Here is a 27,128-nt window from a genome sequence, read left to right as displayed (position 1 = left end):
AGGCAAAAACTATTACAGATGTGTGCAATGTGTAAGAAACACACACCAATGCAGGAGAGGTTATCAATGTAGCGCTTCATCTTCACAAAAGTACTTTTCTTGAAAATAAATTATCTTGAAAAACTTCAAATTGCATGATGCTTTCCCCTTCAAACTGATGATACTCTTTAGTCCTCATCAACTTGCATTTGCTTCAGATTCTCAAGAATCACCAGATTGACCAGAACTTCAAACAGTAACTGGAACCAACACCACCACCAGCCTTGAATGATCAGAAAGGGCTCAAGCTGAAAAACTCCAGGGCCAAACATTCCCACGTAATTTTTACATACCTCAACTGAAGACTCTCAAGTTTGCTTTCCCCTGTTAAACAACATGATATATTCTGAAGTACTTAACACTGAAATGCATCCAGGCATTACTTCAATGAAGTAAAATGTATTTAAATAACTATATTCACAGACTTCTGCTATAATTTGGTGGAGGGGGGGTGCTGGTGGCATAAAGAAAGAAAAAAAAGGAACCACTTGTTCAGTTTAATCTAAATTTTTCATTCCTGTAATAGGACAGCAAATCAGCTGCATTTCTTTTAAAGAAAATAGCAACAGTGCTTGCTCTAAGACCATATTAACTGAAGCAATGCCACAACCAACTATTTCTGGAATGTCGTCCCCATGTCAACAAAAAGCAACCTTCCAAAGTCTGAACAGGAAAAATAATTTCTAAATTTCTACTTGAAATGTCAGAGTGTATGAATAGAAAACCATTACACTGAATTTAAATGATGGGCCACATTGTTTCCCTTCTGAACATGATCAGCAGATCATTTCCAAAAACTGAACTCCCATCTTCATTCTGATAATTTTATTTGCCTACATATGCAATTAAAAATTAATGCATATAATGTTGGCTGTAAAAACAGACACGATACCAGGCTAAGAAACATAATTACTACTCTGTAGACATCACATTCATTTAAAATATCCTGGAAGACATTTCCAAGTTTGATTCAAACTTTATGTTAAGTGAGAAGTGACACTCATTAGAGAGAAGAAAAAGAACGCAATTGATAACGAAGGAATTTATAAATGCTCAAAGCTTGATTAAAAAATTTCAAAATTACTAAATTACTAAATTGACAACTTACTATTTATGAAGATGAGGTAACAAGAGTACGACAGCTCATTTCATCTGCAGTTCAAGAACTTTAGAAGATTAAAATTTGGACTAACAGGTCTGAAAATATTCTCCAAAAATTTGCTTACAGCAAAATAAATGTTACATATGTTTTGTCTTAAATTTTAACGACTTTTTAATTTTATCAAGCAAACTGAAAGGAAACAATAATGTACGCAACAGAATACAAGTTAGATCAAGACATTGGTTCACGTCAATTTTAAAACATGTGCCAACAAAAAGGTAGAAAAAAATCTGCATCTGGGTTGTTACTGTACATTGGTAAAACATAAATCAACTGAAGTATTATCTTTTCATGCACAATAAATTCACCATTCGATATGGATGACAAGATAGTGCATTCTACTGATTGTCACATAATCCTCATAGTTTAAAACAGAGAAACCCAAATACCCAGAAATTTGGCTCAGCCATCGCATCTTGCCATGATTTATGCCTTATAACTGCAAAATAGAGGCACGTTGGAAGAAAACGTAAAACTCACCAGTTAGTCCTATTTCACCTTCAACTTGCACAAAATTCTGCCAAATTCATCATTCTCACTCAGAGACTTGACTTTGCTGACATACAGAGGTCTTGCAATATAGTGTATTACAAAATCTTACCCTTATTCAACCCGTCTTTGCCATTTCCCCATCCCCATATTCTCTCCAGGACATTATTTTGCTGTGATTCCTGCCTTCAGTGCATCCTTCTTCCCTTCACCCTACCAGTGACAGCAGAGCCTTTAGATGCCTTGGCCTTAACATTTATTCTATTGAAAATTTTCATCCTCTCCACCTTAAAAAAAACATTGAAAGCCAAATCCCTTTTTGTCACCATTCCTCAACTCTCCCTGTCTGACTGGGTGTCCCTTTGCTTATGCCAATTATTTAGCCATTGAGACCAGCTGTTGCACTGGGACAATTCAACACAAAAGCCAGAATTTTATGGAAAACTAATGTCGAGTTTAATGCACACACCATTATTAGTGCAGCATTTTGTGGCCAATGAAGTGCTCGGCCACGAGTTGAGAACTGCCACAAACAGTGGACAATTTGCGCCACTCTGCCATTCAGCTTGTGAAAACAGCAGTTCGCCATTAACCTCCCGGTGAGTTTTCAGAAACTGGTGCATTTGTGCAGTAAACATGTATTGAGCTTGGCAAAGAAAATTAGGGCCACTACTTAACAGCACAAAAACTCTTCTAATGACAAGCTGTACACTCCTGGAAAGTTACTCAGCATCTCTAACCCAAAAGTGTAACAACTGAAAATATGTAGTTGCATTCCTGTAGGTAGTAAATTGTTCTAAAGAGGTTTTTAAATTTTTCTTAGTTTTCCATACTGTCTTTTTTTCACTCTAACCCAATCTTTCTATCTGTAATTTGACTCCAGTTCACCCCTTCCCTTCTCATTTCCATTGTTTTCTCTACCCTTAAAAGCTCATTGGTTAAGCAAATAGGCACCAGTTCACAAATGTTCCAGATGCCCGTTGACCTAGTCATAGAATCATAGAACATTTACGGCACAGAAAGAGACCACATGGCCCATGGTGTCTGCGCCGGCCGAAGAACAAGCCAGAGTCTAATCCCACCTTCCCAGCATTTGGTCCGTATCCCTGCAAGTTTCAGCACTCGAGGCTCATATCCAGACACCTTTGAAATAGGTTGAGAGTTATTGCCTCTACTACCCTTTCAGGCAGAGAGTTCCATACCACCACCACCCTTCGGTGAAAAAAATCTTTCCTCATCTCCCCTCTAATCCTTCGACAAAGAACAAAGAACAGTACAGCACAGGAACAGGCCATTCGGCCCGCCAAGCCTGCGCCGATCTTGATGCCTGTCTAAACTAACACCTTCTGCACTTCCGGGGACCGTATCCCTCTATTCCCATCCTATTCATGTATTTGTCAAGATGCCTCTTAAACGTCGCTATCGTATCTGCTTCCACCACCTCCCCTGGCAGCAAGTTCCAGGCACTCACCACCCTCTGTGTAAAAAAAACTTTTCTTTTAAAAGAGATACAGCACTGAAACAGGCCCTTCGGCCCACCAAGTCTGTGCCGACCAACAACCACCCATTTATCCTAACCCTACAGCAATCCCATATTCCCCACCACTTACCTACACTAGGGGCAATTTAAAACGGCCAATTTACCTATCACCTGCAAGTCTTAGGCTGTGGGAGGAAACCGGAGCACCCGGCAAAAACCCACGCGGTCACAGGGAGAACTTGCAAACTCCGCACAGGCAATACCCAGAATTGAACCCGGGTCCCTGGAGCTGTGAAGCTGCGGTGCTAACCACTGCGCCACTCAGCGCAACTTGCCTCGCACATCCCCTCTAAACTTTGCCCCTCGCACCTTAAACCTATGTCCCCTAGTAACCGACTCTTCCACCCTGGGAAAAAGCTTCTGACTACCCACTCTGTCCATGCCGTTCATAACTTTGTAAACCTCTATCATGTCGCCCCTCCACCTCCGTCGTTCCAGTGAAAACAATCAGACTTTATCCAAACTCTCCTCATAGCCAATGCCCTCCAGACCAGGCAACATCCTGGTAAACCTCTTCTGTACCCTCTCCAAAGCCTCCACGTCCTTCCAGTAGTGTGGCGACCAGAATTGCACGCAATATTCGAAGTGTGGCCTCACTAAGGTTCTGTACAGCGGCAGCATGACTTGCCAATTTTTATACTCTATGCCCCGACCGATGAAGGCAAGCATGCCGTATGCCTTCTTGACTACCTTATCCAGCTGTGTTGCCACTTTCAGTGACCTGTGGACCTGTACCCCCAGATCTCTCTGCCTGTCAATACTCCTAAGGGTTCTGCCATTTACTGTATACTTCCCACCTGCATTAGGCCTTCCAAAATGCATTACCTCACATTTGTCCGGATTAAACTCCATCTGCCATTTCTCCGCCCAAGTCTCCAACCGATCTATATCCTGCTGTATCCTCTGACAATCCTCATCACTATCCGCAACTTCACCAACCTTTGTGTCGTCCACAAACTTACTAATCAGACCAGCTACATTTTCCTCCAAATCATTTATATATACTACAAACAGCAAAGGTCCCAGACTGATCCCTGCGGAACACCACTGGTCACAGCCCTCCATTCAGAAAAGCACCCTTCCACTGCTACCCTCTGTCTTCTATGACCGAGCCAGTTCTGTATCCATCTTGCCAGCTCACCTCTGATCCCGTGTGACTTCACCTTTTGTACCAGTCTGCCATGAGGGACCTGGTCAAAGGCTTTACTGAAGTCCATATAGACAACATCCACTGCCTTTCCTTCATCAATCATCTTCGTCACTTCCTCAAAAAACTCAATCAAGTTAGTGAGACACGACCTCCCCTTTGCAAAACCCTGCTGCCTCTCGCTAATGAGTTCATTTGTTTTCAAATGGGAGTAAATCCTGTCCCGAAGAATCCTCTCTAATAATTTCCCTACCACTGACGTAAGGCTCACCGGCCTATAATTTCCTGGATTATCCTTGCTACCCTTCTTAAACAAAGGAACAACATTGGCTATTCTCCAGTCCTCTGGGACCTCACCTGTAGCCAATGAGGTTACAAAGATTTCTGTCAAGGCCCCGGCAATTTCTTGCCTTGCCTCGCTCAGTATTCTGGGGTAGATCCCATCAGGCCCTGGGGACTTATCTACCTTAATGCTTGGCAAGACACCCAACACCTCCTCCTTTTTGATAACGACATGACCCAGACTATCTACACTCCCTTCCCTAGGCTCATCATCCACCAAGTCCTTCTCTGATGAATATTGATGCAAAGTACTCATTTAGTACCTCGCCCATTTCCTCTGGCTCCACACGTAGATTCCCTCCTCTGTCCTTGAGTGGGCCAACCCTTTCCCTGGTTACCCTCTTGCTCTTTATATATGTATAAAAAGCCTTGGGATTTTCCTTAATCCTGTTTGCCAATGACTTTTCATGACCCCTTTTAGCCCTCCTGACTCCTTGCTTAAGTTCCTTCCTACTTTCTTTATATTCCTCAAGGGCTTAGTCTGTTCCCAGCCTTCTTGCCCTTACGAATGCTTCCTTTTTCTTTTTGACTAGGCTCACAATATCCCTCGTTATCCAAGGTTCCCGAAACTTGCCAAACTTATCCTTCTTCCTCACAGGATTCTAATTAACTGACGTTTGAAGGACTCCAACATGTCAGATGTTGATTTACCCTCAATCATTTCACATCTATGCCCCGAGTCACTGACCTCTCCGCTAAGGCCTTCACAGCCACTCTATCCCAGACCCCTCAAAATTTTTACATTTCCATCATACCTCCCCTCAGCCTCTTCTGTTCCAAGGAGAACAATTCCTGATGGCTGCATTTTTCCAGTCCTGGCAACATGCTTGTAAATCTCCTCTGTACCCTCTCTCGAACAATTGCATCCTTTCTGTATTGAGGTGACCAGAACTGCACACAGTACTCAAGTTGTGGCCTAAGCAATGAGTTATACAGTTCCAGCAGAACCGCCCTGCTCTTATATTCTATACCTCGGCTAATAAAGGAAAGGATTCCATCTGCCTTCTTAACCTCATCGACCTGCCCTGCTACCTTCAGGGATCTCTGGACATTGACTCCAAGATCCCTCACTTCCTCCACACCTCTCAGTATTCTCCCAGTAATCATGTATTCCTTTGCCTTGTGTGACCGCCCCAAATGCATCATCTCACACTTCTCCGGGTTGAATTCCATTTGCCACTTTTCTAGCCACCTGACCAGTCCATCGATATCTTCCTGCAACCTACAGCTATCCTCTTCGCTATCTACCACACGTTCAATCTTTGTGTCTGTCATTTGCAAACTTCTCGATCATGCTTCCTACATTTACGTCCTAATTGTTAATATATACCACAAAAAGCAGGGGACCCAGTGGTGAACCCTGTGGAACGACACTGGAAACAGCCCTCGAGTTGCAAAAACACCCTTTGTTTCCTGCCACTGAGTCAATTCTCTATCAACCTTGCTACATTTCCCAGATCCCACGGGCTTTTTTGTTTAAACCAGTCTGCCATGTGGGACCTTGTCGAAGGCTTTGCTGAAATCCATGTAAACTACATCAACTGCACTACCCTCATCTACACACCTGGTCACATGCTCAAAAAGTTCAATCAAATTTGTTCGGCATGACCTCCCTTATTTCCTAAAACGAAGTCTAAAACTGAATGGCCTCCTTCTGCACTGTAACAATTCTGTGATTTTGTGAAAACTTCACCTTCTTAGTGGGCAAAAAAGTTCTCCTGCGTGCACCTCAGGAATACTGCTCCCTCAATTCCTTTCCATCATAAGATTATCCCAGTTAATATTGGGATAGTTAAAATCCCCTATTTCCTTTCCTATTGTTTGTGCACTTCAGAGATTTGCCTACATATCTGCTCTTCTATCTCCCTCTGTTTGGGGAGGTAGGGGAGAGGGGGGGGGGGGGGGCGATAGTACACTCGCAGCAGTGGGAATGCCCCTTTTCTGTTCCTTAGCCTCATTTGTTGAACCTTCCAACATATCATCCCTCCCTTCTTTGACCAAAATTGCCACTCCCCCTCCTTTCTTATCCCCAGTCTCTATTGCGTCTGAAAACCCCATAATCAGGAACGTTGAGCTGACAGTCCTATCCCTCCTTAAGCCATGTTTGTTATAGCTATGATATACTACCACGTATCTATCTGTTGCCTCAGCTCATCTGCTTTATTTGCTCTCCTCCTTGCATTGTAAATACCCTTGAGCACTGCCAAACTCTTATTTTCTAAACTGTTTCCTCTGCCTTCCATTTTCATTTCTGATTTTGTCACAACTGAGTCTCCCCTCAGGTCCCCATCCCCCTGCCAAACTAGTTTAAACCCTCCCCAACAGCACTTACAAAATGCCCCGCAAGGAATGCAGTCCTGGCTCTGTTCAGGTGCAACCCACCCGGCCTGTACAGGTCCCATCTTCCCCCAGAGCCAGTCCCAATGTCCCAAGAATCTAAAGCCCTCTCTCCTGCATCAATCTTTCAGCTATGCATGCATCTGTCTTATTCTTCTATTCCTGTACTCACTTGTGCATGGCACTGGGAGTAATCCAGCGATTACAACTTTTGAGGTCCTGCTTGCTAATTTCTTAACTAGCTCAGTAAACTTTCTGCAGATCCACATCCCTCTTTCTACCTTGGTCACTGGTACCAATGTGGACCACGACTGCTGGCTGTTCACCTTCCCCAATCAGGATTCCCTGCAGCCATTCAGTGATATCCTTGACCCTGGCACCAGGGAAGCAGCATACCATGTTGAATTCACGTCCGCGGCCACAGAAACACCTGTCTGTTCCACTGACTGTCGAATCTCCTATCATTATCACTCTTTCAGTCTTCCTTGTGCCCTCCTGTGCAGCTGAGTCACCCATGGTGCCTTGGCTCTGGCTGCACTCCCCAGATGAAACATTACCTTACTCAGTATTCAGTACTGAATACCTGTTGGAGTGAGACGCACTCAAGGGTCCCTTGCACTATCTGCCGGTTTCTTCGTGACTGTCTGGCAGTCACCCATTCCCTCTCGCCCTACTTACATAACTGTGAGGTGACCACATCTATAAACGTACTACCCACGAAGCTCTCATGCTCACGAATGCACCGCAGTGTCGCCAGCTGCTGCTCAAGTTCCAAAACCCAGAGCTCAACTGATGACACTTCCTGCACATATGGTCATCCACGACCCGAGAAGCATCCTGGAGTTCCCACATAGCACAGGATGTGCACTGCAGAGCTTGGAGCAGCCCTGCCATTCTGTTATCTATTAGATAGTCATGCCATTATCAGCTCAGGCTAACAGCAATTTGCACTGCAAAGTAAATTTGAACTTAAGGGTGAGGAAAAAAAATCCAAGTAACAGGGCACGTCATGGGATGTCCCACTCCAACAAATGTTGGACCATTACACTTGTCCCGACACTTCATATCTAACAGAGCCATAAATTTTCAACATATAAACTATGTTCAGGATTATGTGAATTCAACAGAATTCACTTTCCCTTTAATATTACTTCTCAGGTTTCGAAGTGCATGCGCTTGCCATTCAGGTTTAGGGCACAATTAACAGCATAGCGGTGCATAAAAGAAATAAATGTGTATCAGCTACATAGGTAAGTGAACAAGCACATAATTTTTTTTCCTTCCCAACAAAAAAGATAGGATTATATAAATATGTTAGTTGCACTGTGGCCTCTGGGTCAGATGGCTATGGAATCATTTGTGACGAACCATTGATACTTTTACAAATGTCTATGGAATATTAATAACATTTTAGCAAATGTTTGACAGAAATTTCAAAATACTTACTTTCCAGCAGACAATATTGAATAGTTTTTATGATTAAACTACAGCATTCCTTTATCAGCACTTGTTATTCAAGATGATTGCACTTTATTTTTTCAATTATACTCTATGGGTTATATGAACATTTTGAGCATGAAACAGGCTCAAGATGTGCCCTTACAAATGCAACTGATTTTCTTAAATGGTTTATTCTAAAATATAAGCTCATATTCCTCGAGCTATGCCATTTTCATTGATAACTGTCTTTGGTTGCAGAACGCAAGGCAACCTATAACCAGGTGCGAGGACAGCATACCAGTGTGGCTGCTCTTCCTCCCTCTATTAATTGATCTTAATCCAATAAAGTATTGAAATCCTTTGTTCCCCCCAACTCTAGATCTCTTTAGTTTGTTACTAGGTATTGGATTTATATATTGTCAAGCAGCAGTGAAGCACAAATATCTCTTAAAGCCTGCCTTTACCACAGTCAGAAAAACTCTATACTGCAATGGTGACTTTTCTATTAATATAAAGCAAAGTTGTTGGAGAGGCAAGCTCAAAGACATTTGAATTTTTCTGTTAGTTGACAACACAGGAACCCAGCCGTGACAGAACAGAAGACCACTACCGTTATTCATCATCATTTTTTGGATGCAGCTGAAACGAACAAAAGAGGCAGCACATGTATGCTGTCTCTGAACCCCAGACTGAAGAAGGAAGGCTCATTAAAACAAAAGTTACTTTAAGGTACATAAAGGTCATTGGTAAGCAGCCTGAAGTTGTCACAGCATGCTCAATTTCAAGAGGACTTATAACTAAGCTCATTTTCTAACTTTTTCACATATCTACATAACAATCGCACTTGGAATACAAATTTACCTGTAAAATTAATCATAGAAGCTGCTTTAACAAATTTTCTCCTGACATTATCATGTACCATCCTACACTACAACAGTGACTACACTTGAAAAGTACATCATGAGCTGTAAAGCACTTTGAATCATGAAAGGTGCTATATAAAAAAAAAAAGTTTTTTTTGATTTTTCCAATAAATTAGCATGAAAAGGGCCAGGTAGAAGTGTAGTTCACAACTCAGACCGTCCCAACTATCAAAATTCACTGGTACACATCAATTTCAACTTTTATTTGAGTTTTTTCTACTAATTATTAGTGATGCCCTTAAAATAAAGCTGCAACAGGAAAGTTAATAAAGAAATTCTTGTCAAAGGAAAAACCCATGATTCCAACCTGGTTTTCAGTTCTAATACCTAAAACTGAGCAACTTAATGTATGTAACCTTCTATCACTTACTTCAATATAGTGCTCCATTGGGAAAGAAGCCTTCAATCATGCATGTTCACCTACCCTAAAAGCTTTGCATTCTTGGCACCTTCGCCCAATTTTGCAACCACATGAACAGAAACCAAGTTAGTGTTTTAGAAATTTACTACTAATCAAAGTCCAGCAGTGAGTTATAATTCATTAGTCTAGACACTTCAAAGTGGAATGAATTTTAGTACTGTGTCAGTTCAGTGTTTTCAATACTGGTACACCATCGCTGTTTAATAATGATCTTTAGCGTCACTAGTGAACTAAAAACGTGCATGAACTCATACAAGTCAAATATACCCCAGCATACATACCTTTTTTCTCCGTCTTCTGAATGGGGATGGAAGGTGTGGGTGTAGGCACTTTCGGTACAGTAGCTGCTCCATTAGCATCAAAGGATTTCTTTGGCTGATGCTCAGGCTGTAGACTAAAAGGACTAGAAGGAACAGTGCTTGGGTTTGTAGTTGGGAGAACCACTGGTTTGACCGGGTGCTGCACTGGGGCAGCTCCACCAGGAGTCTCTGTTCTGGGCAGTCTGTAGTCTCTGTCATTGTGTCTGTTTGTCTGGGACAAAATATTCTGGGAGAGCATACTACCGGCACCGCTGGAATGCTTGTCTTCCACTTTTCATGATTCACAAAGGAAATGTGGCAAAAAAAAATAAAGGGGGAAATGTTGAAATTAGAATGATTATTAGAGCACTATTGGCTAATTAATTAACAGTCCCCTTAATTGTTCATAATTAATGTTTTAAAATGCAAGAGTTGTTAGAATCAAAACACCTACTCAGGATACATTAGACCTTGTATCTTATGGTGTTATTGTTGTGACATCACCTTTTTATTTTCACTTATGTACTCTACGGCTGCAAAATTTTCAGCCATTTTAGCTCCATAACAACAATATTATTTAAATCAGGATGACATAAACAGCAATAATGGATCTCAGCATTTTTCCAACACATAAACACTGATTAGTACATGCATTGGAATATGAACCTTAGAAGTGCTAAAAGTATGTCCTCAGTTGGACAGGTGTGTCAAAGCGAGAGAAACCCAATTCTGAACATAGCTCAATCTTCCATAATGAACTGGGCACCAGGAAATTACATCAGTCTGTTCCTGGACATTTATTTAAATCCCAAATTATTAGTGTAATAATGCAAAAATGCAGATTCCTTTTAAACATGCAATAGATGAAGATTCAGGGTCATCAGTTCCCGAGGAGCTGCTCTGCGGCAAGTTGGCAACTCTTGCAGGTTACCTTCACACCCAGACCACAAATGACTTGGTACAGGGAAGAGGTAATTAAATGATATAAGTAGCCAGAAGCAAGAAAAAATCTTGTAGATTCCTATTTTTCAACAGTTCACTAAGTTACATTTACTTTCCTGAAGCCACAATGAGGAAAATAGCCTTATTTCAACATGTGTAAATCCAGCCCATTTAGAATCCTTAAGACTATGTCAGAAATTGTGCACCAGAATTATAAACCCAAGATCACTAAGTCAGTTTTTTCATTTTCCACTACAAATGAAACATTTGTTCAGCATTGTTCACCAATTCGATTATAATAAACTGCATTCAAATTCTACACATTTCAGCCAAGCCTGCATGTTATGTGAATCCTGTGAAAGAAATCTGGCAACAAGAGTTGTTTCTTTAGTAAATGCCCTATTACTTACTTCCACTTGTAAACCCACTGCCAGCAGTTGCTTGCAAGGTTTCCCTTCTGTAATCTCGATCTCTTGGAAAGCTGTTAATAACCCCAACTTTACTTGCTTCTTTTTGCCTCTGCTCTCTGTACAAATAAAAGAACCGTTGATATTGTAACCTATTTAGGATACTTGCATAGTCTACATAATATTTGAAAAACTAAACGTGCACCTTTCAATCCACTCTTTGGGTTTCTCCCACTGAGAAACTTCTGTCCTGCAGTTGTAGTAGTATTTTTTGCCTGAAGAGCTGATGTGCTCAGACCAATCATCAGCTGGTTCAAAAGGCTATATTAAGACAAAAAGAGTTAAATCAAAAGACAAAAACACAAAGTAAATTATAGATCTGAGCTTCAGACTGGATTTACTGTTCAACAACTCAATGCTTGGAAACAATTATTCGACCCCTACTTTATAAAAATGGTATTTTCTACCTCAATTGCATGATAAACTTCCAGCACACTAAAATTATGGGTACATTGGTTTCTCATTGCATTACCTGATTCAGTCATAATGTCAGATTGCATAATATTTTATGCAACAATAGAATAATAAAAATACTCATTGCCTGTTCATAAAACTAATCAAAACTTAAACTACCTGCTCCATGACCAAAATAGAGTTATGTTTTATGGAGGAGCTTCTGGTAATACCTAGCACTGCTATGCAGAAAGCAAACTGAGTAGCACCAATCATAATGCAAGTGCCACAGACAGTTTGCCAGCTTGGCTCAGTTGGTTGCACTGAACTCACAGTTAGAGTCTGAGAGCTCAGGACTTGAGCACATAATCCAGGTTGACACTTGGTGCAATATTCAGAGAATGCTGCATATTGAAGGCGCCTTAATATAAAATGTTAATCTGCGTTTAAGATGCCATTGCACTATTCAAAGAACTGCTCAGTACCCTGGACAACGCATGTCTCCAAACAGCTTAACTAATCCTTCCACTCATGACTATTTGTGGGATCTTCTTGCGCACAATATGACTAACTCAGTCAATAAATCAGAGCATTCCAAAGTACTTCATTGTATGTGAAGCACTTTGGGCAATGTTTGAGAGGCAGGAAGGGACTACTTTAACTTCACAATCTATCATCATGAATATGGTTCATATTCCATTTGTACAATGTTAGAATTGTTAACATATCAGCTTAAATTGATTAAGATTTCATCAATACACAGCAGCCATGCCTAGGCCAATATGGCACAGAAGATGTACATGAAGGAAACTGCCTGAAATTTTAAAAAAGAGGGAAGGCAAGGGAAAGAGACGGTGTTGCGACACAGGTAAAGCAAATAATTTCAATTGTACCCGAGTATCAACAAAACGCAATTCAAAACACAATGCATCGGCAGTCTTAAAAACTGAAGCGCATTTGTCCTCAAGGTGTGAAAACAAAAAATTTCAAAGTGCTCCAGAGATATGAACCAGACGACAATACCAGTGCAACAGCAATGTTCTACAACATTTTTTAAAAACTTAGAAGTTAAATTGTGTAAATGTTTCTCCTCTTCAAAAGGTCCTACTGTACAACTCCCTAAATTGAAGGACAGGCAAACCAATCTTCTCTAGAAAGACTACTATGTAACATGATACTTTTCTGTGGATCTGAAAGCAGCCAGTAAACTTGACCATCCTATGCACAACAGCCTAGACACATACACAGCACCTCAATGACAGTTCAAATCACAAATTTTACGTACTCAGAGCACCAAAATAATTTCCACCATTTTGTGACCTGCATGCTCCATCAGAGTATCAATTTGTTATGGTTTATATCAGACAGGAAAGTGATTTCCAATCACTGTTGTGCATCAAAATGCACAAAAGCAATGTGGTATGTTCTAATTCTGAATAGTCTACATTAAAAAGATTTAATTTACTGCATAATACAAGTACCATTCAATGTAAAACACTCATTTCCAGTAATCTAATTGTGAATTTCATATTTCATCTGACGTGCTCTGTCTTAACTATGGCATATTACACAAAATTATGAACTGATTGAGAGCATGGAAGGAAAACACAAACCTTCTACTAATATCATTGCATTAAACATGAAAACAGACATCTGTTTTAGTCTACACAAAAACTTCCACACTCTGGTCACCTTATGAAAGTTGCGGCTTGATTTTTGAAAATGCACATACAAAAAGTGACAAATTTTCAATCTTTAAAAGATAATTGTCCTTCCCTTACCCCAAAGAGGATTAGTTTGCTTTATTCCTCCTGTGAAATTAGATAGATAATTTGTAAATTAAAAACGGAGTGTTCATTTACGGAGCACTCCATTTAAATTAGCTGTCCAGCAGCAGCAACATGTATTGTTACAGCATGGTTCCTGCAATATCAATAAAGCAATCATGTTTGCCTGGGAACTTATTAATTTCTTGTAGATTGATCTCAGAATGCAAGGTGATTTCCAATTACCTTCATGTTCTACAATGGCCACACCTGGTCATTTCTGATTCCACAAAGTAGTAACCCCAATGTATTACTGTTGTACCCTACAGTTGTAGAATTCTGTTTTTCTACCATTAATGAAATCGGAACTACCTTACTTCCCAATGAACAAGTCACGACCGTAGTTCTGGCTGGATTTCTCACACTCTGTGCTCTACAAGGATCCAACTCACAAATTTCAAGTCTAAGTGCATATCTGAGACAAGATATCACTTTATATCTGGAGACTATTTAGTTTCAAGAAATGGTTTCAAATGCTGGGGGAGACTTGAGAAGATTATGCCGCACTGTATTGATGTTTCTTTTTTATGCTTTGTATTCTGGAATATAAATACCTGTATTTCTCTATATTGAATTGTAAATATGTTGATTAGTAACTTTAGCCTGCAAAGATTCTGCTTACGTTCCCCAGTTTTCTGTACAAACCTAGTTTAATTTTCCCGCCATCAAACAAAATAAAAATGTTGTGGCAAATCTCTGTAAATTCCAGTTGCAACTTATTGTTTGCAAAGTTAATTGCTCAAGATTTAAGGTGGATTACTCTGCAAGGATATAAAGTAAAGGAGGTGAATTTCCAGTTGTTTGATACATGTTCCAGTTGCCTGGCTGTTTCAAGAGTTTGAAAAGACTGAAACGTAAAACTCCTATTACCTTAAATGAAATATCTGACACTGTAGTAAGGAATTGCAAAAGAAATACTTACTGCATCTGAAGTTTTACTTGGATTGTTATTAGGATTAGAAGAATGTGAATTTGAGCTATGGTGGGTACTGTTATTATGTGAATTCTCCTGCGGAGAATAGCTGGTCCCTGAAACAAATACAGTAAATTTATTACATATATGCACAAACATAGAAGATTAACCTCAGCCAAGTATTTTACAAAAGGTTCCCAGTCTATAAACAAATGTTTCAGCAATGCTTACAAGTCCTCTTTCAATTTTCTCCCCTCCCATTCCATCCAAAAAGACATTGATTCCTTTCTGGAGTAGTTAAAAGGACAGTAAGCACCTTCCAGTAAAATGCCCAAATTGTTATTATCCATACAAGAATTTAGTAATGGCAGGCTACTCCTGCTGATATTCACAAATACACATTTCCAGCTGGGTTTACTGGATAACAATCGAGAACAGGAACTTTGCCTGATCTTTCCCCTTCCCTAAACCAACAGCACGGTGACCAATTGGAGTACCCCTACTATGTTCCCTGCCCATAAGTTCAGAACAAAGTGCAGATAAGGGATCAAGCCTTGGACATTCATCTCCATGGCGCAGCTACTTACTGTTTCCACCAAGCCAAAGAAGCTAAAACTCTTTTTTGTTGAGAACCTCCAAAGAAGTCACAAACCTAAATTAACTTGAAAAGGAATAACAAACCACCACTAAGTTGTGGGTAAAATACAATGACCAAAAAAAATACTTTGAGCAATTTGCTATGAAGTTATCTACTATTGTGTGAACATTTGCAGAACATGAAATTAATGCTGGTCTGATTGTTAATTCTCCCAACAGACATGCACTGCTCAAAAAAACTGCTTTCAGAGCCAAAATCCTGTGTTCCAGCAAATCAAATAGGTGACAATAACACACAGAAGTTCTACTTACAGATATCTATATGATATGAAGGGTAGCCACTGAGGCATGGGAAACACGAGTGATCAAGAAGAGTATTGCAGAGCACAATTTTCGGGCTTTTTTCAATCTTGCAATAATGATGAGAAAGTAAAAGTTTTGAAATATTCAGTATATCGATTTTCAACAAAATGCACAACTAAAATGCAGAAGCAGACTGGTTGGGGACAAGCTCTGAACAAATGTGATGAGATACAGCCATAATGCACAGACTTTGCTTAGTTATCACCCATGGCCCTGGAGCACAAATGTATAGGTCTGAACTCAATCTAGTTGTCAGTCCAGTGCAGTACTGAGAGTCTTGCAAAGGAAACTCCAGACTCATGGCCCTTCTGCCCGTTTTAGTGGTTCTCATGTACATTAAAAAGCTTCATGAAGAGCGGGATGCTCTCCCAGGGTCCTGGACAAAATTTATAAAATTAGTTAACTGCTAATTCAGTTTGTTGCCTATTGGGGGGGAAAGTTAGCTATGCGGAATGGCTTGCCACATTAGCCCACACAAGTCACTTCACTTCAAAATATTATTCACTAGGAACTATTATAACAGGTCAACAAGAGATATTCAATCCAAATATTAATAATTTGCTAAAGGTAGCAATACACTTAGAATTAAAGAGGTTACAGCATGTTTAGGAAATGGACAGTGTATACAGCCAAGATCAGTCATTAAAAACATGACAAATTAAGGAGGGAACAGAATTTGTTCCTGATTCAAGTCAAATGGATTTTTGCTGCCAACCACTTAATTACAGAACTAACTGATCCATTGCTTGTCTATGCAATTAATTTTAGTATAATGCAAAAGGGATCCTTAAACCATTTAACATTTTCTTCAATCAGGGATCAGCATTTCGGCTAAAGAAAATCTCCATGGGCAGTTATTTGCTCCCACTTGGAATAGAAAACTGCACCATACCAAATCTTGCACCAATTCTTTGCCTTAATCTCAGGAACCTTGCAAACTTGGCAGAAATGTCACATCAAAATCTCTGCTTTTTCCATGGATGGAACAGTAAAGAACACATTCCAACACCTACCACTATGCCTTCCAGTTCTCTGATGGAAAATCCAGGCTGTGAATACTAAAGCAACACTGGAATAATTGCTAATTTAGTTCACTATAAAAAGTTGTTAATAGATTGAATTATGCGTACACAAACATGAATACTTGGAAATCTGATCAATCGATCAAATGCACAATAAAGACTAACTGTCGGACAATCAAAAGCTATACCAATATAACCCATATGAGAGTTTGGAAAATGGGCATCAAAGTTGAGGACTCATTAAATGTTTTCAAATAAAACATTCTGCTGAATGTTTTTATAATACTCCAAGAAGAACTCCACACCTAGACTACTTAAAAAAGTTGTTATATTAATGAAACTTAAAGACTGCATGATAAGATACACCTTTGGTACAGCTGTACCAAGGTTCTTGAAGTTCCTATCCATATTGTTAGTGGAATTTTTGATGCAGTGTGAATCTCACTTCAATGGGCCTCATATTTTGAAGTGCATAGGATCATGCAGAATATAAAGCACAGAAATAGGCCATTCGACCCAACCAGTTCAGACTCCATTCGAGTCTCCTCCCATCCTTCCTCATCTATCAACGTAACCCTCTATTCCCTTCTCCCTCATGTGTTTACCTAATACATCTACACAATTTGCCTCAACCACTCCCTGTGGTAGCAAGTTCCACATTCTCACCACTCTCTACGTAAAAAACGTGTCTATGCATTCCCTGTTTTATTTATTACTGACCATCTTATATTGACGGCATCTAGTTTTGTTTTCCCAAACGTGGAAATGCTGTCTCCGTATCTGCTGGAGCAAAACTTCTCAATAATTTTCAAGAAAAGTGAACCAGCCTGTTGATCCTTTCCTGATTGGTATAACCTTGTATTTCTGATATCAACCGTATAAATCTTTTTTGCACCCTCTCCACTGCCTCTATATCCTTTCCTTTATATGGTGGCCAAACTATACACAGTACTCCAAGTGTGTTCCAACCAAGGTTCTATACAAGTTTACCATAACTTCTGAACTTTTCACCTCTATCCCTCTGGAAATGAACCACTGGGGTTTGGTTTGCTGTTATGACTATTAATCTGCTCGCAACTTTGTGATTTGCTGCATTTAAAAAAAAAACAGGATTTGTTACTGTACACAAACCTACAACAGGTAAATAACGTGAGGGTTTCTTCTTAACTTGAGTTAAATACTTCAGATGGCCAGTTTAGCAGCTGATCCAAAAACTTTATTTGTTGGTATATTTGGTCAATACTTCTGGAAGCATTGCACAAATAAATCTAACAAGCAAAGCTTCACAAACATTACAAGGTCATATTTCCCATAACACAACATGCAAAATGTAATGGATTATGCAAAACTAATCAACTTCTGCATGCTGACTACACAGTAACATACCGTCTCGTTCTCTGGGTCGATGTGAGTGCACAGTTTTACTCTTATGTCCTGTACTATCACTAAGTTTATTTTCAGGACTGTTAGAACGTCGCAGCATTTTGCAGGGTGGTGATGGATCTCCTGATTCTCTGGTTTTGTCATGACGATGATCACTGCTGCTGGTGTGACTCTTTGATGGGTATTTAAGAGTCTGAAATAGAAATATCATAAAATGTAAATTAGAACAAACTTGAACTATAAGCAAATCACCTGCAACTGTGGACACCTCTACACCTTGTGTACAGATTCCATGATCTTTCTGTTTTGTTTCTACTTCATAAGAAAAAATATCCAAGTACAACTCAATCTCAATCAATTAGACTAGATTTCTATACAATATTACTTTTCATTGGTCTGTCAGTTTAACATTGGTTGCATTAACTTAGTATATCAAGTTGCCAACAGTGTTCTCCTTGAAAAAAGTGATAACGGCCTTCACAATTTGTCATTTAAAACAAGATTTAAAAACAATACACGGAACTCAAATGGGACGCCCTGTCCTAGTCCAGTAATTTTAATAAATTCATTGCAAAAGCATTACTTTGGGTCAAAAAAGAAACATGTACATCACATTATCTTTATGGCAGAGATCATTACTCGTTTTGTCTTCAAGAACGTACGAGCAGAAAAATGATTTGAACACCTCCAGAGTAGACCCACCGATAATTCAGAATTTATTTACATTCATATCTCTGCACTATATACCTAAAACTGAAGAGAAGCTACAAAAACCAACTGAATCTAAAACACAGCAACTGAAATTTGCCCAAATATCATTAAATCGTATTTTCGGTCAGGATTTTAAAACGAAGTTTTGTTTTATTCCCCCCTCTCCTTAAGATCCAGTTGAAGAGAGGTGAGGCCTGCTTCGGACGCACAAGCCTTCGTTAAAGTAAATGGCATTCGTTTCACTGTATGAGAAATATACCTGATAGGGCTGGGATTCCCTCCTGTCGTGACACCTGCACACAAAAAAATCAGAAAATAAACATATCAGCAGTGGTGCAAAACATTTTTTTAAACTTCGAAACAGAAACTCAGCAGAAAATGTGTTTTTTTAAAAAATCTTTGAGAGTAAAATGGTCACCAAAAGGGGAGGGAAATCCGTTTCCTCAAGTTTCTACTTATTTTGGTTTACAACAAAAATGGCGGATTGTCAAAAGAGAAGGGAAATTCGAAAGAGGGGGAAAAGGAGATTTAAAGAATAACAAGAAAAACCTGAACATTTTACCCATCATTGAGTCTCGGTTGTTTCCTTGCATACATTACCATCAATGCTGTTGTATGTGGAGTGGATCAAAACGTAAATTAGATATTTTCTAAAGGGGGGGGAAATAGACACAAAAACCAGCCCTTCTTTTTTTTAACCAGTAGAGATACTACCAACTCTCGGGATCCATCTCACACACACAAACCAACACTGAAGAGGACGAGGCCCATACTACATACGGGTAATGCGTCAGCGATCGGTAACAGCCGACCCTCCCGCCAACGATCGGGCTTTTCCGGAATCCGTTCGGCACTTTCCGGCCAACAGACGCACGGACACCAACAAAAAAACAGGGAAAGCAAATAGTCCACGACCACGGGGGGGAAAAAGAAAATAACAATATTCAATTCAAATCACTACTTCTGCTCCTAATTTACTGAACTTTTATATTTTAAATTGCATGCTGGGATGTTGGTCATCTGATCGAGTTGCGTAGTGACGTCTGGCGTTAAAGAAAAAAATCTCATCGCTGGAGAGGCGGATGCTGTTTTCTAAACTAATGGTTTGATGCAAAGAAAAATAATACTCACAAATGAAGGGTAAATACCGAAACTGAGCGAAAGTGGAAGATTGCAGCAATGTGTGTGATAGGCTTAAGGGTTATGCCAGGGAAAATTATTCCGCCTCAGGCCTGCGGCCAACTCTGACAAAAAAAAACAGGCGTTTTACCTCTGCATGCGCGTTTCTAATCTATTTTACCTAGTTTTTTTTCACTAACTCTCGCTATGTGATTTTTAAACAAGTACACAGACCTACATGTCTCCATTAGTTTAAATATTCATACAACGGCTGAGGTGAGCTATTAAAAGATACAATTTAAAGACCGCGTTGCTTGACAATGTTGTGTTGGAGAACAGTTATGTCAATTTCTCTGGAGCTATTTGCTAATAAAATTTAATAACTGGATTTGGAAGAGTAAAAAGTTATGCTAAGTCGATATCTAACATTCCAAAAGAGATTTTTTTTTTTGTAATGTTGAAAATCAGTCGATGCGGTCGTAAATTGTTGATGTATCACGCTGAATATTGTTTTATCTTCGAAAGTTTTTCTATGCTACTTGGTACAACTGCCTCTGAAGTAAATTAAAAGAAGCAATAGAAAGTCAAAAAAAATTTTAAAACACTAACTCGTTGGATTTTTGCTAATTAATGTCCAGAGAAGTAAAAGTCTTAATGAAAATAATCATTAATAATAAAATTATTTAAATAATTATTAAAATAATCATTTGGGCGGCGCCGTGGTTAGCACCGCAGCCTCACAGCTCCAGTGACCCGGGTTCAGTTCTGGGTACTGCCTGTGCGGAGTTTGCAAGTTCTCTCTGTGACCGTGTGGGTTTCCGCCGGGTGCTCCAGTTTCCTCCCACAGCCAAAGACTTTTTTTTATTTAGAGATACAACACTAAAACAGGCCCTTCAGCCCACCGAGCCTGTGCCGGCCAACAACCACCCATTTATACTTTTCTTTCTTTCTTTTTTCTTTTGGGCCTCCTTATCTCGAGAGACAATGGATACGCGCCAGGAGGTGGTCAGTGGTTTGTGAAGCAGCGCCTGGAGTGGCTATAAAGGCCAATTCTGGAGTGACAGGCTCTTCCACAGGTGCTGCAGAGAAATTTGTTTATATTTATACTAATCCTACATTAACCCCATTTTCTCTACTACATCCCCACCATTTTTCTACCTACACTAGGGGCAATTTATAATGGCCAATTTACCTATCAACCTGCAAGTCTTTTGGCTGTGGGAGGAAACTGGAGCACCCGGAGAAAACCCACGCAGACACAGGGAGAACTTGCAAACTCCACACAGGCAGTACCCAGAACTGAACCCGGGTCGCTGGAGCTGTGAGGCTGCGGTGCCGCCCGAACTTGCAGGTTGATAGGTAAATTGGCCATTGTAAATTGCCCCTAGTGTAGGTAGGTGGTAGGAGAATGGTGGGGATGTGGTCGAGAATATGGGGTTAATGTAGGATTAGTACCACCTCCAGGCACTTACCCATTGTCTCTCGAGATAAGGAGGCCAAAGAAGAGGTGGTTGTTGGTCGTCACAGACTCTGTGGACCGAAGGGCCTGTTTCAGTGCTGTATCTCTAAAATAAATAAAAACAAGTCTGAAGTCTTAAAAGCCAAAACTTTTGGGTTTTACCTATTTAAGCACATTTTAGTTAGTTTCAAATGTGCTATTAGAAAGGAAAATTTGTAAAACAGCCAGAGAAATGTTATAATTGAACATGTAACTTTATAAAGACATTTTTACATTAGCTATTATAGGTAGAGACTGAACAATGCTTTGTCTTTAAAATTGAGTTTTACCAGATACAAATATGCAAAAACAAACCTCATAAATTCGTTGTGATTTTGAAGTGTGTGTTTTGGAAAGGACTTATTATTCCAAATAATCAGTAAATGACTTTTTTAGATCTCTGGAATACTGGATTTTGGGAGATGAGAGTGACATGTCTTTAGTAAACCTAGTTTAGTTCTGTCCTAAGGGTAACCTCCTAAACAAATGTTTGCTGTACATTTTATGTAAGGTTTTGTCTTCTGTAATGGGGTGCCAAAACTGCTCACAGTACTCTAATTGTTACCAAAACAATGTTTTGTATGAATTTATTCTTGCTTATTTCTGTTCTCTTATTCTATATCTAAAATCTGAATTGGTGTCAGCAGTATTTTATGGCTCGACTTATCTGTGCTTGCATTTTCAGCGAACTGTGTATTTGAACCCTTAGGTCTTTTCATCCACTTCAGTGTCTTTATATTGATTGAATATGCTGTTTCTTTATTCTCAGTGTTTTAGTTATGTCTGTTCCTACTTGCAGATTGCTTCTTCAAGAACAAAATAATTTACATTTTTCTTGTAATTAAAGTCCTAAAGATGATCAGAGGGCTCAAGTTGGAAATGGGAGACAAGTTCAGGGAGGTGACTGAAGGCAGGTTTTTTCAAAATTTATTCATCCTTGGGATTTGGGTGTTGCTGGCAAGGCTGGCATTTAATGCACACAAGGAAAGTAAGGATGGGCCTTGCTAGGCCAATGCAGAGGGCAGTTGAGTTGGAGTGGAATTCAAGTTGCATATAGCCAGAAGGGGTAAGGATGCCAGATTTCCTTCCGCACAGGACACTCGTGATCCAGTTGGGTTTTTCCAATCACCCAACAGTTTCTTCGTCACTTTAACTACATTCCATTGTTTTATAGATTTTTTTCCCCTACTATGTTCAAGTTTTCAAAATGTTATGGTGAGATTAGTACTTGTGTTCTCTGGATTACTCACCCAGTAGCAAAACCACTATATGTGAAGTGTTCATTTTTGAGGAGACTTTTAAAGGTGAAAGTGCAGCATTTATAAGGTAGCAAAATGAAGGAGTTGGGGAGAGTTGTGGCAGTTATGGTGAACAGACAAGAAGAGGAATTTCAGCAATCCTGCATCAGAGGAGTGGAGAACAAGAGAAGATTGTAGGAGTAGGATAGAGCAAGGCAGTGGAGGGATTTAAAAATTGAGGGTTTTCAAATTAGTATGCCAGGAGCAGAGAATGAATGATGGTCTGACAGGTTGGGTGATCTTCTGAGATACATACAAATAGCAGCATTTTGAATTAGTTTATGGACAACAACGAGAGCATTGGGGGAAATCAAGCCATAGAGTGATGAGATAAGTGTATTTTAGTGGCAGTGGAGGTGAAACGACAGCAAAGACAAGTGCTGTGCTGATGGAAGTTGGTAGTTTTGATCACTGTACAAATGATAAATCTGCAGCTTCAGGTCCTGTGTGCCATGGTTTATTCTGAGGGTGCTTTAAGGAAGCAAGTTTTAATCAGTGCTCAAAAAAGAAGTTTACTTATAATTGAGTTGAAAACAATTCTAGCTGTCAAACAGCATGGAGATAGTCATAAAATCAAGCTTCGTTGTGCATTAGTAAAGCCAATGTCATGGATATGTAAGTGACCCCATAATAATGCTGAGGGGAAGCAGATCGATGGTGAAAAGGATACAGCTGAGGGTGGAATGTTGAGGCACACCACAGGTGGATCGATAGGGGCACGAAGTGAAGTTGTTGAATGAGTTGTACTGGGTATGTTAGTGCAGGTAGGAATAAGTTGTTGCCACATTTGTGGATTAGAGAGGAGGGTGGCGTGTTCGAGTACATTGAAAGCTGCAGAGAACTTTAGGAGAATGAGAAGGGAGAGCACAAGATAGTCATAATTGGACCAAACATGGACAAAAGAGCTGAACTCCAGAAGTGAGTTGAGAGTGACTGTCCTTGACATCAAGGCAGCATTTAACCGAGAGTGGCATCAAGGAGCCCGAGCAAAACTCGAGTCAATGGGAATCGGGGAAGAGGGAAACTCTCTGCTGGTTGGAGTCATACCTAGCGCAAAGGAAGATGGTTATGGTTGTTGGAGGTCAATCATCTCAGTCCCAGGACATCACTGCAGGGGTTTCTCAGGGTCGTGTCTTCAGCTGCTTCATCAATGACCTTCCCTCCATCATAAGGTCAGAAGTGGGGATGTTCGCTGATTGCACAATGTTCGGCACCATTCACAACTTCACAGGTACTGAAGCAGTCCGTGTCCATATCCAGGCTTGGGCTGATAAGTGGCAACTAACATTCGTGCCGCACAAGTGCCAGGCAATGACCATCTCAAACAAGATATATGGTTCTATTTCTTTTAAAAGGTAGCTGGACATGTACCTGAAGTGCTGCAACTTGCAAGGCTATGGGCCAGGTGCTGGATGGTGAGATTAGATTGGCACAGACACGACGGGCTGAATGGCCTCCTTCTGTGCAGTAATTGGTCTATGGTTCTAGGAGAGAATCTAACCATCTACCCTTAATGTTCAATGGCATTACCATCACTGGTTCCCTCACTATCAATGTCCTGGGGCGGGGGCGGTCACCATTGACCAGAAACTGAACTGGACCAGCCACATAAATACTGTGGCTACAAGAGCAGGTTGTCGGCTGGGAATTCTGCAGTGAGTAATTCTCTTCCTGTCTCCCTAATGCCTGTCCACCATCTACAAGGCACAAGTCAGGAGTGTGATGGAATACTCTCCACTTGCCTGGATGAATGCAGCTCCAACAACATTGAAGAAGCTCGACACCATCCAGGACAAAGCAGCCCGCTTGATTGGCACCCCATCCACCACCTTCAAGATTCACTCCCTCTACCAGATGCACTGCAGCAACTCAGCAAAGCTCCGTCGGCAGCACCTTCCAAACCCGCAACCGCTACCACCTAGAAGGACAAGGGCAGCAGATTGATGGGAACACCACCACCTGCAAATTCCCCTCCAAGTTACACACCATCCTGACTTGGAACTATATCACCATTCCTTCACTGTCGCTGGGTCAAAATACTGGAACTCCCTTCCTAGCAACACTATGGATGTACCTACACCCCAAGGACTGCTGTGGTTCAAGAAGGCAGCCCACCACCACCACCTTGAGGGTAATTAGGGATGCGCAATAAATGCTGGCTTTGCTAGCGTTACCCACATCTCTTGAACAAATAAAACAATGAGAAATAGTTTAGTGCAAAGACCAAATGAGGATAGTGGCTATGAGGTTTTGGGAAGGAAGCTGCTAGAAGACTTAAATGAACATGTAGAAAATGCCAAGAGTCAGAAAAGGTATAGAGCTGAGATGTTTGAGCGAGGGAATGTCTGGAGAATGAGGGAAACATTCTGTAAGGTAATACAGGGTAGAGGAGGAGCTGGAATTAACTTGTTAGCTATTTTTTTGGATGAAGAAATTCATGAAACCCTCAAACTTAGTGTTCGAAATAAAGATGGAGGGAGTAGAGGAGTGAGGTTGGATAAGAAGATTTTGGGAAAGTCCTTGGTACCAAGGCAGGATGCTACGACAGTGGTAATATTGAACAAGGATAGCGGAAGGGCAGATGTGGAAGCGGTGACAGTTTTAGCCATGAGCAGGATGTGCGTAAAGAGAGGATGTTGGGACACTTTGTGTGCCTGCTCTGGAGGAACCAACAGCAAATAAGGCATTGGGCATGGCAAAGGATGCCGAGGTTAGAGAGAAGGACAGTTGTGAAGTTTTCCAAGCGGGCTTCCACCACGGGCCCATGTGCCATACAAGATTGGCAGTGATGTTGAGAAATAAGGCCCCAAGATTAACTAAAATAGGAAAGTATGCGGATCAGTGAGAAATGGTCAACAAAGGATAGAAAAGTTCAGGTCTAGAACAGCAGCAAAGATGCTTACAGATGAAATAAGGCCATTTCTGTAACTGCATGATGCCACTAAAAGCAGACATTAGCAACCATTGGCACCTTCAGAAGAGGAAAGAAAATAGTACAGGGCAGAATGAAGATCAACAAATGCAGTATGTCATCTTGAGCAGTTAGAGACTTTTGCAAAAGCACCATATTATCCAAACACCTCACTTCTCTGCTTCATTGCTTCCCTAGTAATAGCTATCTGATGGTCATTGCTGTCTTGAAAATGGTGGGGTTGGCTGACACGAGTGGAAGTTGCGTGCATAAGAATATTATGATATTAAATTACAGAAGAGTTTGTTGTTGCCCATGAACGAGACCATACAGGTGTCAAGAACAGAGGAGTGTTGATTGTGGAGATTCTATGATCATGGCAGGCGATAAGTTTCTTTTGTAGACGTAATCCAGATTTCTGAATGGTATGTTGCTTCCCAGGTGCAAGAATCAGGACATTACAAAGTGAATACAAAAGGTTCTGGAATGGGAAGATATGGAGAAATTACATCCTCTGGTCGCAGAATTCAGAGTAAAAGGGCGTTATACCAAAATTAGAGCTGGGTCTTCCAGCAGTGGAACAAGGAAGAACTTTTTCCCCATACAAAGGGGTGTGGAAGTCTGGAACTCTGTCAAAAAGGCTGTGGATGCTGATTCAATTGGAATTTTTAAGACTGAGGTCGATTAAATATTGGTTGGGTAAGGGTATAAAGGGTTACGGATTTGAGGTATCGAGTAGCCATGAATTGAGGAACAGGCTTGAGGTGCTGAAATGCATATTCTGCTGATGTTCTGATCTTACAGATTTACTCTCGCCCTTCCATTGTCTCTAAATTGTCAGACACCCAGTACCGGATGAGAAGAAATTTCTTCCATCTGGATATTGGGAAGACAGAAGCCATTGTCTTTGGTCACTACCACAAATTTCATTTAAGGGGAGGTGGTGGTGTAGTGCTAGTGTCACTGGACCAGTAATCCAGAGGCCGAAGGTAATGCTCTGGGGATATGGGTTCAAATCTCACCATGGCAGATGTGAAATTTGAATTCAATTAATAAATCTAGAATTAAAAAATAAGCTAGTCTAATGGTGATGAAACCATTGTCGTAAAGCCCATCTCGTTCACGAATGACCTTCAGGGAAGGAAATCTGCCTTCCTTAGCTGGTCTGGCCTACATATGATTCCAGAATCACAATAATGTGGTTGACTCTTAAATTCCCTATGAAATGGCCTAGCAAGCCACTCGTTCAAGGGCAATTAGGGATGGGGAATAAATCTGGCCTAGCCAACAACGCACACCACCCATGAATGAATAATAAAAAAAAAGAATTCTCTTGACACCAGCACCATCCCTCTCTCTGGCAATGGTCTGAGGCTGAACCAGCTTGTTGGCAACTTTGGTGTCACTTGATCCCAAGAGAGCTTCTGACCACACATCCAAGCCATCATTGAGACCACCTATTTCCACCTTTGTCATATCGCCCAACTCTGCTTTTGCCTCAGCTCATCTGCTGAAACCCTCATTCATTGCCTTTGGTACCTCGAGA

General features: G+C 40.6%; 1 protein-coding gene across 3 annotated transcripts in view; it reads right to left on the bottom strand.

The window, feature by feature from the left end:
• waca (WW domain containing adaptor with coiled-coil a) overlaps positions 1-19,530 on the bottom strand; it is a 220,944-nt gene extending 201,414 nt beyond the window's left edge. For 2 of the 3 annotated variants that reach the window (XM_068014158.1, XM_068014169.1), the window contains exons 1-7: positions 19,319-19,530; positions 19,016-19,049; positions 18,049-18,238; positions 14,690-14,796; positions 11,694-11,809; positions 11,492-11,607; positions 10,122-10,430 (exon numbers count right to left, since the gene is read on the bottom strand). In XM_068014158.1, the coding sequence (XP_067870259.1) occupies positions 10,122-10,430; positions 11,492-11,607; positions 11,694-11,809; positions 14,690-14,796; positions 18,049-18,238; positions 19,016-19,049; positions 19,319-19,359 (913 nt within the window). In that variant the 5' untranslated portion in view covers positions 19,360-19,530. The remainder of the gene's footprint in view (positions 1-10,121; positions 10,431-11,491; positions 11,608-11,693; positions 11,810-14,689; positions 14,797-18,048; positions 18,239-19,015; positions 19,050-19,318) is intronic. The other variant, XM_068014171.1, reaches the window with a different exon arrangement.
• Positions 19,531-27,128: the final 7,598 nt, after the last annotated feature.

The sequence above is a fragment of the Heterodontus francisci genome, chromosome 2 (assembly GCF_036365525.1).
Source record: "Heterodontus francisci isolate sHetFra1 chromosome 2, sHetFra1.hap1, whole genome shotgun sequence".
Lineage (NCBI taxonomy): Eukaryota > Metazoa > Chordata > Chondrichthyes > Heterodontiformes > Heterodontidae > Heterodontus > Heterodontus francisci.
Note: the sequence above shows the minus strand (reverse complement) of the source record. Positions and strands in the feature narration are given on the sequence as shown.